Source organism: Pieris napi, chromosome 20 (assembly GCF_905475465.1).
Source record: "Pieris napi chromosome 20, ilPieNapi1.2, whole genome shotgun sequence".
In the NCBI taxonomy this organism is placed as follows: Eukaryota; Metazoa; Arthropoda; class Insecta; order Lepidoptera; family Pieridae; genus Pieris; species Pieris napi.
The window spans coordinates 7675830-7692533 of record NC_062253.1 but is presented as its reverse complement, the minus strand read 5'-3'; the positions used below and the strand labels follow the sequence as shown (position 1 = coordinate 7692533).

General features: G+C 34.5%; 1 protein-coding gene across 1 annotated transcript in view; it reads left to right on the top strand.

Annotated features, from left to right (window-relative positions):
- Window positions 1–274: 274 nt before the first annotated feature.
- Window positions 275–16704, top strand: part of LOC125059746 (tyrosine-protein kinase Drl-like) — a 42644-nt gene continuing 26214 nt past the window's right edge. The window contains exon 1 of the mRNA XM_047664294.1: window positions 275–700. Within this exon, the coding sequence (XP_047520250.1) occupies window positions 610–700 (91 nt within the window). The 5' untranslated portion in view covers window positions 275–609. The remainder of the gene's footprint in view (window positions 701–16704) is intronic.

Sequence of the window (16704 nt, the reverse complement as noted above, 5' to 3'; positions counted from 1 at the left end):
GTAGTTTAAGCATGGATACACAGATGGCAGTCAAAATCTAAGAATCTATGATATCCATTGTCAGCTTTGGGTATTGCAAAGTATTAATATTCTAAATGGAATTTTAAGAAGACAGTTATTTCAATTGACAACATTTGGAATAAAACATTATTATTGTAAATATAATTCATAATTGCTATATTACTCCTTTCCTTTTGTCTGTTGTCATTTTATGTGTTAACTGTCAGTGTCAATTCAGTGCTGCATTTGTACAAGCAAAAATAGAATTTTTACCATTTAGTTTAGTTTTGGTCACGCTTTCGGGTGGTGGTGTCGGTTTCATACTGTAATTTAGCATTTCATTTTGATTGTTTACAATCGTAATTTCTTGATTTGAGTAGTTTAAAGGTTTGCTTTATTAAATCTGTGGACTTTCTACCTAAAACAGTGCAGTTCAAGTCTTTGTATCGTTATTGTATTATAATTTATACGTTAATCGAGTGTATCTTGAATCGTTGAGATCAGAGAACGCAATGTTGGACGGTGTTTGAAAATGTGAATCAAAATGTGCCGGTGAATCTTTCATTCGAATCTAAAGGACCTTGTTCTGAGTGAAAGACATTACGAAAAATGAGGTTTTTGGCGTTTCTTCTTTTGCTTCCAGCATGTTTTGCACATCTCAACGTCTATCTTAGTAGTGCAGAAGTATTGAGATTATTGGGTAAGTAACAAAATTTGAATTATTGAGGATTTGCAGATATTGTATGTCTCTTGATATATAGTAACAATATAAAAACTCTTATTTAATCATAATATTTACACAACACTCTGTTTTAATCTAATTCCATGCTTAAAATATATTATAAATAAATGAAATAATAATATATCTATCTACCTATATTTACCATTGCTAAATTTATAAAGTATACCTGTTTAACTAAAGATATTTTAATGTAGTATGTATATAGTAAAGGTAGATTTTCCAGTTATTTATTCAGTTGATTATTATAAAACTACATTAACTTTACAACATTAATATGTGACAGCTTAGGTATTGAAAATAAATTTTGAAATTTACCGATCCAACATGTGTTGAATCAACAGAGCTACCACATTATATTCTTAATTTTGTAATACAATCTTATATTTTTTATGTTAAATCAAAATGATTTTTCTTCATAAGGCAATGTAGTAGAAGTTATTTCACCGATCATGTATATTACCATCCAGTTATCATTGGCAAAGCTTGATAAGGTTGATATCGGTTGATAAAGATGATTTAGGATTAAATATTGTATCAGTCTATATATAAAAATCCTTGAACCATTGAAATTTTTTATGATTACCTGTTAAATTAAACATAATTAATTACATACTGGAATCATTTGATATTTCATTATGTATTGGGAGTTGCTGGGTTAGGGTGGTCTTTCTATTTGTTTAGTTCTATCAAGACCACTATGCAAGAATTAGAGTTCTTTATGAAATTAATTTTTTACCAAAGATAGCCAGACGAAAATCTTTTGATAACCATTGTTTATAGAACTAAATATAATTAATATTTGGAACCCACAGGAACTTGGCATAATTGCTTAGATAAAAAAAAAGCAAAATGCTTAAAACCCTTAATTAAAATGTAGCCCTTACATTAACACACTCTATTAGACATAGTTCCATGTTACATGCTGACATTGTAAGCTTTTGAAGTAAAGCAACCTTAGTGATCAGTTTGATAGATTTTGAGACCATTACAAGTTCCAAATGATAAAATCTCTTTGTAAAAGAGAATTAAATTGTTATATGCTCAATAAAATATACAGCATAAAAAGTATAAAAAAAGTTCTACCATCAAATGTTAATCCTAATTTTATTTCACGCCAATTTTAGTCGTAAAGGCGCCGATCGTTATCTATGGTCTGGTCTTAGTTTCCCGTTTTTATTATTCGAAGGTGACAAAATAAGCTTTTCTCAAAATGCGTCGTGTGGTGAACAGCTATAAAGCGATTAGCTCGTCGATTGTTGACCTTATGTCTACTGCGAAAGGCTTAAAATGGATTGAAATATGTTAATAGGATTAGTATGAGCTTACATTTCGTTTTAAAATATTCACAAGACGTTAGAAGAATATTTGTTTAACAATGTTGAATATAAATTAATTATATTATAAAACAAGCAATGTTTATTTATAACGTATTTATGAATACTTATATCGACAATAAATTTACGGCACTATTTTTGAATTCAGTAATAATTTTAAATACATATGTAGTTTATTTAATATTCCCAAGTGTAACCCATGTTTATTTTCTGTAGTTACTCGTATAACCCCAAAAAGGGGTATAAAATGTATATTTTATTATATGTAGCAATAATGCAAACGTAACAAATACTTTTACAAATGTTGCCCGTTAAGTCAAAGGGTTAAATTAAAAACGTAGAGAATAGGTGAAACTTACGAGCAGGTATCATTAGTTTTTTGTCGCCTTTGACAAACATCTATCTCTGTCACAATGGCCATCTGCCCTTTTGTTTAAATTTGAATCTATTCAACTACTACGGAGAACTACGAGTTACGACTCTTCAACAATGTCTGCTCCACTTACAGAGTCCTTTACCACTTCAATTGTCGTTATAAATCTTTCTTAATGGCATTATACATTTAACTCTAGATTTGTAAGTAAACATTCTTTACCGTTTTGTCTAAGATATTACTGAAAAACGAATAAATCGCCTTGATATTCAACTCTAAGCTTAAGATAATTGCTTGTTGCAATTTTTGTTTTCTTCTTTCTTAGTTTGAATACAGTAGGTATAACATCTACTGTCTGTATTCATTTTGCGTTAATTTTTAGTTAGAGTTTAGCAGTTACATTTGTGACTATATTCCAAATCATGGGCCAAATATAATACCAAGTTATAACAGGTGATTATAAAATGGTAAGGAGATCTTTTTAAAAAGTTTTAGATTTCGTTAAAAAAATATGTAATACAATATGTATGTGTAAGGTTTCATCGTAGACACGCTAGCTTTAAACATCCGTTGTGTGGCCTATAAACACATATAAGTTGATTCTTGTGACTTAACGGGAAGGGTCCGCAAATAGGTCTTGGTTAGTGTTTCCCAACGGGGGGCGGTATGATCAACATAAGAATTTTAGGATGGCTAAAGTGGGGAATGGCACAAAATAGGTTGGGAAATTCTGGCAATAGGTTCTACGGCAATTCCTGCGCTCGGATAATTAATATCAAAATATACTTTTTTCCTTAGATCTATGGCACTTATGAATTTTTACTTTAACATGGTTACACAACCAAAACATAAGTACCAAATTTCCAATTCAAGATAAAGATAAGTTCCACAACTAAAAAATATACCTATGTACATGATTGCTAAATGAAAATGTCCACAAACGACTTTCTCTGCCATCCAAAACAATTTTTTTAACAACAATTAAATTCATAGTCACAACTTAGGTTTAAAGACTTTATTTCTCAAAAAGACAAAAAATATCACTTACATGAGAATAATACTCTAGATTAACATAACATTGTAGTCGTTCTTTAAATCAAATCACAATAAAAGATAGCCGTACATGCAATAAACTTAAAAATAAAAGTAACCAAAGAAATATGAATTATAAGAAATGAATTTAAAAGTAATTTTGTCTAACATATTCACTTAGCTTCGATTTGAATGAATTGATTTCTATCAAATAACACTTCTGTAATATTTTTTATATCTGTGGGTAGTTTATTATACAGCTGTGTATACAGCATACAACTTTACACAACAAAATGTAAAAAACAAAATATAATAATTATATAAATGGGCCAAAAAACCAAGTCAATGTATTTATTTAAAACATAAGACCTACAACGCACTAGCGGCTGGCCGCAATGCGGTGTGCCGCTGCGGCGGGCCGCACATCGATAATTTCATCGATTATGAAACCGCACGATAACAACGCACTGACTTGCGGTCAACCGTCAACCGCTCCGGTTGATCTGGAGCTCCGGCGAGCCGCACCGGTTGAATGATGCGGCGCGCCGCGTCCCCTCCACGCACTCGGCGCGGTTAGCCGTCCTACCTACGTCATCACATATAATTATTTAACAAATGTAAACAAAATATTGTAAACCTATTTTAAAAGAGTAAAAAATAAAAAAATAAAATATGTTTATTATGGAACATAAGATACATGTATCACTTATTCCACGTCATTAAATTTGAATTTGTAATATTTCAAGAAGCACTGACGAGTGACGATTGCGGCAGACCGCAATAGGACCGCAATAGGGACGGTTAGCCGGAATACGGCAGGCCGCTACGGCGGACCGTATATACCGCGGCCCGCCGCAGCGGCACACCGCATTGCGGCCAGCCGCTAGTGCGTTGTAGGCCTAAGAGATTTGTAATATGGATATTGTCACTGAGACGTTGATAACTTAGCTAATTACGTAATAACTTAAAACAGAAGCTCCATTAAGTAGGCACTGAATAAATTAACCGACTTAATGTTACTGGGATCTCACAAATTTTACGGTAGAAGAACTACGTACTTGTTTTTTTTTACACGCTTTATATTAGCTACACCTGTATGTATGTATGTATGTAACCGACTCCTTCGGACTCGATTTTGACCCACTTTAAACGGACAGATTTAATTCAAACTTTGTACACTTATAAAGAATCAGCGACAATATAATAATTTCATAGGTTTATCTCGAAAAAACAATGATTTTTTTAAAGTCCACAAAGCAATACGATTAAATTGAGACAACACGTATTGCTGCTAGGACTAAAAAGTGGAAAATAAATATATGTAGTTTAAAAAAACTTTAAAACACGCTTTTAAAGCACATCAAACTAAAAAGTGAAAAATAATGTGATAATGTAAAAAATAATAATGTGAAAAAGCGTGGGGCGCTCTGTGCCATATTTTTCGTCTATCGAGCAACCCACGCTTTTTCACAATAATACCAGTATTTTTTGTTCATTACCATTTTCAGCCTAAATTAGGAATTATTTTTCACTTTTTAGTTTGATGTGCTTTAAAAGTGTGTTTTATAGTTTTTTTAAACTATATTTATTACATGTTATGTTTTTGATAATATATTTCTTGGACACAAAGATTTGTCATTAATTCCTTTGTGAATATAAAGGTTTTGTAATCGTAAAAATATTTTATGTTCTTACCTTTGTTGAATTAATGGATACAATCCCTTTTCTAAGAAATTTGTCACGTTATCTTAACAGTATCTTTAGGATTCTGACCTATGCCAATACTGCGTGCCTTATCCTCTCTCTCTGTATTTTGAATAAATGCATCCGGACTCCTTTGTTATTCTAATAAACGCTATTAACGCGCCATACGGATCTTATTAACAATGAATAAACATCTCTATATAAATATGGGCGTAACTATTTTTTATGTAAATAAAGAGGGCCTAAATAAATTTTGGATTTAATCCCTTCAGGTGTAATCCACGGCTTTTTAAGCTTGGTCAACGTGTGATTAGAATAAAATTTAGGGTTGAAGTACCTAATTGAAATATATTTGAGTTATCGTGGTACCTATAGTAAGTTCTGGCGCGAATTTTCTGAACTGATTTTTGTCCTGTAGTTCAAATTTTAATAGCAAACTGTATACCAATTCTATGAATATGTTTTACGAAGATTCGTTTAGATAAAATTAGTTTTTATAGGAATTTAACTAACTCGAACATGGTAGGTTTTACAAGGGTATACACACTCAAGAAAATTGGACGATACTTGCAATTTGCTGAATAAAAACTCAACAAATATCGAATTAACACTACTGTAGGTTTCAGTATACAATAGACGAATATTGTTTCAATCTTTTTACGTTGAAAACACTTAAAGCCGACGCTGGAAATAGCATTAGTAAGGTGGATTATGCTTGGATTATTGAATGAATATTTCCGATTTCAATTAGGTATATGCGGATAGCAATCGAGTGTAATTAATGAGTTTTTTTTTCATAACTCAATCCATGGAGTATTCTATCATAAGTATCTTATTGGGGTTAGGTTTAGTTTGTAATTGAAGTATGTATGACTTCGATTTCAGATAAGAGAGTCACATTACATAAACATTGAGACAAGTGTATTGTTTTTTTATTGCTTTTGAATTATTTGAATTACTCTGTACTCAGAGTCGCCCATTAAACTATCTTATATTTAATTAATAATTTGTTGGCTATCGAACTCACACTCCTTTGGCTCAGCGAACCAAACATTTCCAGCTCTCTCTTGTCCTGTGCCACCTTCCACCAATTGCTGACTTTCAGCTGCAGCAGGTCTTCCTTCACTCTGTCGATCCAGCGGTAGTATTCGGCTACGATTTTTTTTGTTTTTGTTTGATTGATAAAAAGATAACCATTGAATATATTATTGATATTTAGGGCTTAAGTAACTCTTAATAAATCACTTTGAGTGTGTTGTACAGATTATCAGTATTTCTAAGAAATATATATATTTTCAAGTGTGTAATATCATTTTGCGCGGCCCTATATGCTATAATTATTATTCTTGAAACACAAAAATATACCTATACAGTTAGCTTAATAAATCGCCTGTCAGAAGTAAGATAAACACCTGGGCTCTGTTGCAGACAGAAACAAAGGCGAGTCGCGGTTCATAGATTTCCAAACATGATTAAACATAGCCATTAGAAAACAAACAGAATGACAATCCAGGTCAGACTTCAGCTGAATAAATAGATGTTTATAAATAAAACGAAGCTCCGCGCGGCCAATTTGCTTACAATGCGTGTCATAGACATAATTATCTCATAAATGTACTCTATGGAATCTGTTCTTTATGCCCCAAATGTCTCATGGCTTAAGAGCTGAAATTGTATGTTGTGCATAGATAATAGATTTCATAGAGTACACCGAAACCTACAACACGCATTGTCTGTGGCAAATTTAATGTTATCTTATTTAATAATAATTTATTCTAGATTATCTAAAAACTTTTGATATTATGGATATTCTATGGATATAAAATATTCTATATAAAACCTATTTCCGTATAGCGACGTTTTTGTGATTTGTTTCGATTTAAATTTGTAATTGACTTGCAGTTACTAAATTATATTCTTAGTAGAAGCTTCTTTTGAATAAAGAGGTTTCTGATTGGGGTGAGGCACTCCCCAGTTTTTGATGTAATAGGAGTTGCTATTTCTATGTACTAGAAGAGAAAAAACATATTGATATATATCTTTTGTTACGTATGTATCTCTATATTGTTTATATACCTGGCTTGCAGTTACTAAATTATGTTGTATTTTGCTTTGATGATAATGTTCAGTTAAGTAGATAATATGTAATACATACTTTTAAGTAAATATCCCCTCTTACTTTCTGAAGATGATTTTTCACCTGTGAAATGGATAATTAAGAACCCTTCAAACAGTGTTAAGTCTTACCGATAGATGGCGCTCATACGTATTATTTATATTATTTATTTTGACTAGTAAAAATAAAGCTAAGCAAATGGCAAATGACATTCTCTCACGTTTCAGTGAAAAGTTCTGTTGAATAAAAGTCACGAAGCCAATACACCAAGGTAACAATAAATAGAGAAATTACATTTCGAGTGATTGATAGTTGGTTTTATTCAAAATAATAGTTCGTTCGATCACGACACGAGTTTTGTGTTAGCCCGGCAATTTGCCCCAGAATGGATGGAGACGTCAACGCGACAAAAAGCTCCGATCGATCAATGATGCGCGGGCGCTTGTCACGTGGCTATAGTTTCCAACAAATTGATTTAGTTGATCGTGAATTTGGTTTTACATACTTTTGCGGACTCGGTCAATTTGTAAAGATTTTAGGTAGCCTTATATTGCATAATAACCCGTTTTTTTGACAAAATGAAAATAAAAATACAGTAGATAAAGTCGAGAATAATCAGTAAGAAACATATTTTATGCGCCTAATAGAAAGATCAAAATAGTTATACTATAATATAGGACACGTTTTTAATGTATTGCTATAAGAATTTCACACATTTGAAAAATGCATGGTTAGTCGTTACTATAGAAAATGTTAGAAAAACTCTTTCCAATTTCAATATAGTGTCGGAAATAATCACTTTTAAGAGCACGACGTCTCGCGGGACGTTGGGAGTGCGAGACAATGGCTGAGAGTAGAACAAGATGTATTGAGGTGTATGGAATGCCATATGATCCTCTCAAACCTACCTCGATGTTGGAATAAACGCGAATTTAATACTCAATGTATATGACAGCAGACGAGTTCCGCTGACAATTAGTGCTGGAATGCGCTTGAAGCGTAATAGTGAGCGCTTAAAGGGTTAATCAAGCTAATTTGTAGGGACTCGTCTTAAGCAACAAAATCACCTCGATGTATGTTGTAAAGCTCAAATGCTTAATTTGGGTAATTGTTTTCGTTTTTGAAGTTATACTTCTTTGGGCGCGTTAGGGAAAAATTACCGATACCCTGAACATAGCTAGGTATAGTCAACATTTTATTTTGTAAAATTTAAATAAACTTTGATAGATAGATAGACTAGACTAGATAATGCGTTATAGTAAAACTTTCATTGAATGAAATACCTTCTATTGTTAGTGTCGTTTTTTCTACAAACGTAGAATACAGTTTTTGAAATGATTTTTATCTTGTTACGCCAAAGAAGTACATATAACTTCTAACGCGCGTACATAAGTACACACACGTTTTTTTGGCTTTGCCGTGTCTAGCTAAAAAGGGGTTTTTTTTTAGCATAATGTTATAAAGCGTTTCATATGTTTTGTAAGTCGAGTTGTCGTTATGTTTCTGGCTGATGGATTAACATTTATACGTTAATTTCCTCTGACCCGTAGATGATGTGGAAGTAAGGGGCAAACGGTCAGCATACCCTTCTCTCGGCAAGCTGACGTAGACCGTCACGAAGTGTCCATCACATGCCACCGTTGACGAGTCAGTTTGAATCCAGTTTAGCTTAGTTTAAAATCTGACAATGATAAATGATGCCGACTGATTACCATACAGAAATAGCATTCGGCTTAGCAGTTATTTTTCGTAAGGGTTTTTACAAATAATTAACAAAGTTGAACGCTAATATTAGATGCTTATATAAATACTATTTTCATTTTATAATTTAATACAAACAGCACACAACACTTCACGTTTTAAGACATTGAGTTTCATTAGGCCCGTTCATTATTAGACAAAGATTCCAAAGTCTTATATATATATATATATATATATATAATAATAGTATAATATATATATTAACACTTTTCAAGCGATCTCGTCCAGGCCATGAGAGAATTTTTTTTTAAATAAGGTGAGCACAAGAAGTGCAAAACTAAGACACATATTTAGACAAAACTAATGAAACAAAGCAAAGCAATTAAACTGTGAAAGGGACAATAATAAAGAAGTACACATGAATCACGATAATTTCAGATCAGTACTAGAACGTACAGAGTACAGAACAGTTAGACTAGAGCTATAATTTAATTTACCGAAAATAAAATACTTTATTTACGACACTGTTTATGAAAGGACACTATCCCACGCTAGCGTTCGTTTTTATTAACAATTGTCTCCGCGTGTCACCGCACGCCACATAAAAATATTAGGACTCCTGTCGCGATGCCACAGTACTTAATTCAATGCCAGTGTTTATTCTATTCAGAAATGTCCCATTAGGGATTACGCTATGACAATTTGTTTTCTATGCGCCATAATTGAATGGGCGGTTGGTTTAACACGTGACTGCTAAGTAAATAAAATGTATAATAACACTATTGTCAGTTTCGCGTGCATTATCCGAGTGAGCGCTGTTATTTATGACAAGAAAGTAGGTTTATTTCTCGCAATGGTTTTGTGTTACCTTATCTAAATCGTTGAATGCACTTACAGGAATTGAGAAATGAAATATATTTTCACCTCGTATCAAACGTGAGTTCCTCCATCTTGTCTGATATATGAATGATATAAAAATGCGGTTTACGCGTGGGTAGGACCACACACGCGCCCCTCCATTGCCCCCTACGCAAATATGTGAGGTAGCCGTTTACTAAACTCACGCTTGCCTCCTACTTACTGCCTCTATGTACACTATCACTTAACAACTGCCTTCCTAATCAGCTCTAAACACGATATACCACTATCAATACCAAATACAATTCTTTACCTCGTTAACAACGATAGCCATGGATCAAAGCGTTAATTTAACATTAAACTCGTTTTGTGGAAATCTAGGTAAACACTATTAGTGGTCATTAGTGGCCAAAAGCTCGAAATTAGAAAGCGATAGCCGAAATATCACAATGCGAGATTTTCGAATTTCAGATTCAGTATTGTCACAATTAAGAAGCGTGAAATATGGCACTGTGAATTGTCACAACGCGACAATGCACCGTTTAGGGAGAAGGACCCAAAACAAACAAACAGAACACAATTAAACGAATAAAATACTCTGGCACAATGCAGGGCAGCCAGCACGTCATAATAAGGCTTGCTTTGTTACCCCGGTTGTAAATCATACAGTTGGAAAAGAATAGCACACCATAAATAAAGGACACAATTTGAATGGCGTGCTCTCTATTGGGACACTAGTCCCGCAGCGATTCGAATAAATGAAATTTATTCAAGGAAACAGCAAAAAGCTCTCTTCACAGTAAATTGACTCAACGTGTATATTGTCCGGTAACTTCTAATCAAATTTGAATTTCCCAATTAATTTCGGTTTTATTTTTATTACCAAGTTACGGTGTATTTTAATTTATTCCATACTTAAACTAATCTAATAACGTAAGAGCGTTACAATTGGTAATAAATGAACTTTAATGGCGTTCCAGTTAAAATGAAAATAGTAAACGCATAAAAATATTGAACTGCAGTCACTTTCAATTTTAATGGGTTCGTAAGAAAGCAATTAAACTGGTCATTATGATAGTATTGAAGAATTTAACGCGGTCGATGTTGTTACTACTAAAGTTTAATGGTTCACTGCACCCCTGAATAAACAAGCCTATTTCAAGTTAAATTTGCTTGCACCGGATATGGCTGCCACTCGAGCACATCCATCATATATTCCTCTAAATGAAGACTCGCCTCTTGCCACTTGACATAACGTTGCGATCGCGGACAAAGAAATATTATTTGCTAGAGAGGATGCGGTCAACCGCGTTTTATGATCTGTAAACCTTGTTATGTGCTTCTAAATAATAAGGTTTTATTGGCCGCTGGCGGGAATTGACGAATGCCTACTTTATGTTTATAGTCGATCGTGTCCTAAGATTTATGTCTATCCTGAAGTTTACTGCTAATGCAATGTGCGACAGAACCCATAACTTTTCGAATTCAAAAAAGGAACATTTCATGGCTCATATCAGATAGGTTGTGTTTACTTAAATCTTTAGGAAGTTTGCCTTCGATCGTAGCTTATCGAAAGACCACCGCCGTTGCAACTCAGCGGGGATTTGGCACATTTAAACAAAAGCTCCGTGATATCTTTATGCGTTGCATTATTTATTAAGGTTCTGTTTGACCTTGTGTGGCTTATGTTTACATGTGACGGGCATCTGACGTGAATTGATCGAGGATGAAGTGAACATGCTTGGAAGTGAATTCGTATGTATCTCAGCGTGAAGTTAGGATGTAGCCAGTCATGGCTCCGTCGGCTATGCCTCCTGCGGCGAGCGTCTCGGGACCCGCAGCTTTAAATTTAAATCCCTATTAGTTTTTATATCCAGTTAACCGTCAAAGAGATATAATTAATCCGTTTATAGGATAATAAGGTTTCTTTAAAGAAAATGTAGGTACTTCATTTCGATATTTGTCTTCGCTCGAGTAAACTTGGAACACTGGAAGTTCAAAAAATATTTTTGGGGCGTCGTACAATACAAATATTGATCGAAATCGTTCTAAGGTGCTCGTGTACAAACATTTGGTTACCGAGGTCATTACTATCTATCTGTATTACTATCTGGTACATAAATGTATATTATGTACGCCGTTCGATTTATTACGATTTCCTCGTGTCGCTGCATTTGGTTCCCGCAATCGGGTTAACTTTATTTCTGGCTCAGTTAACATACCAACGCTCTGGGCACCTTTAGCATTAATGGGTGCAACGTTTATTTAACCGCTCGTAACTATTTGTTACGGTTGCATGTGGATTGGGGATTAACAGAATTAAAGACGCCATATTAAAGGCGTCAATTCTATTTTTAAAATTTAAAATAAATACTTAAATCAGTGGCGTTACAAACTTTTAGGTATCAGATTTCTGTTTCTGTATTATTTGTATATCTAATAGGCAAGTAGATCAGCCGCCTGTGCCTAACACACGCCGTCGACTCTTTGGGCTGAGCGACTGAGGCAAGACGTTTTCCTCACGATGTTTTCCTTCACCGCCGAAAATACACACATGGACAGAAAGTCCATTGGTGATCAGCTAGGGAACGAACCTACGACCCCAGGGATGAGAGTCACTCGCTGAAGTGCCAACACTGCATATTTCATCATTTATAAGGTTTACCATGTAATATTTTTTTTAAATCGTTATCGTATTTTTATAATGTAACACATTGACCAATTATAAATAATGTACTATCCATACATACACCAGTCTTATTATAAATTACAAAAACATTGATTTCTGACGCTGTCTCTTTTAATCACAGGATACATATATATATAGGATTAAAATGGACAATTTTGCATTTTTATGAAATTTAGTACGACATAATTAAATTTCCACTCCCACTTTTAGTTCTAATATCATTAAAGCTCAATCGCTAACTTTAATTTAAATTAAACGGACCTCCACTAACCATTAACTATTTCGTGCTGTCGCCACAAAAAGAAATAGAAGGGATCGTGTGTCGCAGTTCTCAGATTACATCTCAGTTGGTTCGTGAGTTTGGGACATGCGTGCTTGTGGGCTAAAGTCACGACTTGGACAAAAGAAAACAAGTTTATGCAAATATTGTTCAATAAGGTTTCCAAGGATTGATACTCACGTCCTCTCCTATTGTGAGATTTGGAGGTGATGTCTGGAACTTATAACTTATTTTTAAAATAGAGAGCAAAAAAATTATTTAGTTATGGACTCCCACTAGGTACTAGTATAGGATCAACTTTTTTGATTCTACTGTTGAAACTGAATTTAACTTTAGCTTTTACTAAGATAGTCTATTAAAAAATATGACAATTACATAAATTTAATGGCATAGACAAAGGTCAGAATGGCATATTAATAGTACACATAATTATCGACAAATACATTAAATCATTTATCTAACTTTTTTTTGTAACGGGCAAACCGACTCATCTGATGTTAAGTGATACTGCCGCCAATACATTGCCAGAGTGCTCGCATGTGCGTTGCCGGCCTTTTATGTTATTACACTTATAAAATAAACCATCTCTTTAAAAAAAATCGGTAATTCCGAATAAAATATAGGCTTTATGTTAATAGATCTACTCAGTTAATTTTTAACACCCGTTTATAACCGTGATTTAAAATTTCTCTATAACGTGAAGTGAAGTGAGGTGTGGCATACAGACGTTTTTTTCTTGCAAATTCAATTCCGTCTCGGAAACCGAGGGTACAACGATTGGAAAATGTTTGCTTATTTTTTAACTTATTTTTAGTTGTCTGATCGTCTGGGTGGTGTGGTTCATCATTGCTTTTTTGTTAAATCAATTTACGAGAGGCGATTATAATAATTTACTTCGGAAATACACATTTTTCACGTTAATAGCCTTTGTGTAAAAACAATGTTACTTTAAGCAGCTCTTTAGGTCTGCAACCTCTTTAGGTCTGGGTCTTATATTTCTGAATCTGTTTCATTATTAAATCCAATAGGCAAGTAGGTGATCCTGTGCCTGACACACGTCGTCGCCTTTTTGGGTCTAAGACATGTCGGTTTCCTCACGATGTTCTCCTTCACCGTTCGAGGCTCGAGTAAATGTTAAATGCGCACTTAGAAAGAAAGTCCATTGGTGCACAGCCGGGATCGAACCTACGACCTCAGGGATGAGATTCGCACGCTGAAGCCACTAGGCCAACACTGCTCACTTTAAACAGTCTTTATCGTATTTAAATTTCGTGTCGTCACTTGTTTTATTTTATTTGCAGTTGTTTTATGCTGCGATTAAAATACTTTTTTGTTGTGTTAGTTTGCCACTGTGTCGTGACTTATTATATAAAGAGCACCGGTCTCGTTTTCCAACAGTAGCTTTAAATTACAAGGAATTATATCGCTCTAATTTAAAAGGCGGGGCTGAGTGTGTTTGTTTTAGACTCAACTTTAATCATACTTTAAAAAAGGAACTCCCTTGTTAGCGTAATTCAGATTTATAATCTTTTTTAAATGCATGGGCGATGAAAGAGTTCTATGTGAACATTGTAGATGAGTTAATTAGTTTCATTCCAAATTTGAATAATGGGCTATTGTTCGCTGTATCTGCGATCTTATGTTTCGTGTTAAATCACCTGTTGCAACGATAAAGAATTTATGTTTAGACTATATACATTGGTGAACATATTGAATGTGACTGGGACTGATTGACGGCAATTCGAGGCGGTATCCAAAGGTGCTTGTTGGGATAATACGAGCAATCTATCTCGCGGTAGTCGGCACCGCGTGATGGCTCTGATGGGCCCACGTCTCGTTATTGTTGTTTTGCTTTATTGATAAACGCTTTACGATATTAGTACCTTGTTATGTTTGAATAGCTTTTTACATTCGTTACAGCGATGATTGAAACTATTATCTACAATATTGAGCATGAATTGTCGACGTTAATTAAAATAGAAAAACTGCTGATCATTTAAATATCCTCCATTTCGTTCTCGACAAGCTAAATCTTGAAAAATTCATAGAACGCATAATCACATTCCCATTTAAACGTTTTAAACCGTCCGAGCTTTAGGAGCTTTCTCATTTTGTTGAAAATCACGTAGAAACAAAATAGCGTGATTATTTATGATGACTTCTGGTTACGTGCTCGACTGGATGTTTATCGCTTGATAACGATGAAGCTTTTCTATCGGCATTCGAGCTTAGAATATTATATTATGGCGTGCGTGGGCTTCAAATGCAACAGATAAGTATCGTATGTACAGGGTGCTCCAGCTTTCACCGTTGTGTCAGAAAGCGCCCAATGACCGGTGTTGTGACAGCCTCCCACGATAACGACCATGTTTATGCGCGCGCGCCGACCGCCATGTTTGTTTTATCTCGATCCAACGCTCGAGCGTGTTAATAAATGTCTTGTATTGGAAAAAATCTTATCTTCCTTTTTTATGATCGTATGTTTTATTTAGACATCGGTTATTAATAATAATGGATCCTTCAGGGTCGTTAGATCAAAATTTAAGATCTTCAACGTGTAGTGACTTTTTATGTTTGTTTTGTTTTTTGTTCGTTGTCTCGGTTTTATTGGGGTTTCGAGAGGGGACGTGTTGCTGTGTATTTTATATTCAAAACAGACGTGTAACCTGCGGTGATTGTTAGGATATTAATTGAATATGTTTTATTATACAGCCCACGTTTTAAATTATGTGCATGTATAAACATTCTCACATCAGTTTTTTTTGCTTCGCAGTGTCAAGTGCGGCGTGCCAGCAGTTGGTTTTTACCTGAGTTTTGAACATATCTGAGCTTATTAAAATGCAAGTTGGATACTATAAACATTCCAAATGTTCTTTATCATTTCTTTCAAATTTCAATAAACGTGGCTACTGTCACGTTCCTCTATTGATAAGTTGATTAAATTTTTGATCAAGCCATGGCTATTTCACGCCTAGTTAGTGTGGAACTAATTGACCATCCCCGAGAAAGCCGGGACGTCAACACATCTACGAATCTGTAGTTAATCCCGACACGAAAATTCGGAAAGCCGTGTAATTGAATCTAATGAAGTGTAGCCGGGGTAAATAGGTCGTATCCCGGATGTTTCGATATGAAATCTTAAAAATAGACAAGATGGACTTGTGAGAGACGTAAATGTTTATTTCGAATAAAAAGGCCCAAAATGTACAAAATGTTTATAATAAAAAGGCCCAAATGATTAAGGTAATACCTTGAAATTTGTATTGGTAGGATTTCAGGTTTTAATAAAATTTATGAGGCAAATGTTTAAACTTATTATAAGTGTGCAGACTGAGAGTGCGAGCCCGGCGGGCGGTGCCGACGGGCACCTTGCTCTTTTTGCCCATTGTTTACTTACGGGCAATGTTAAAATTTTATGATTCCCGTCGTGACTGACGGGGCTGTATTTTCTGAACGGCTGCCAACTCGATAATTCTCGGTTACGTTCGGCCCATTATCGTTTTATTTATGGGGCAAGATGGCTACGTTTTGATTAATTCAACTGATGCATTTCGCTGGAACACGACTAACACTTTAGAATTTCTGGACTAGGACTTTTCTTTAGAATAATTTAGTATGAAGTGTAAGAAAAATGCATGCTATGACACTAAATGGATGCTTAGCGATAGGCAGACGGTGGATGGCAGGGTGTAAACAGTGGAAGTCGAGCACGGCCGCCGTCTACGTTGAGGACCCTCGACGGCTCTCCGGAATTGCTCTCTTGAAACGAACGATTTAAATTCCCCGTACCCTGTTTTTCCTTTAATTTCGACAAATACAGATCGGCCTCTAAGGGTCGGTATTAAGTTAAACCGTTTTCATATATTTTTTGCAGG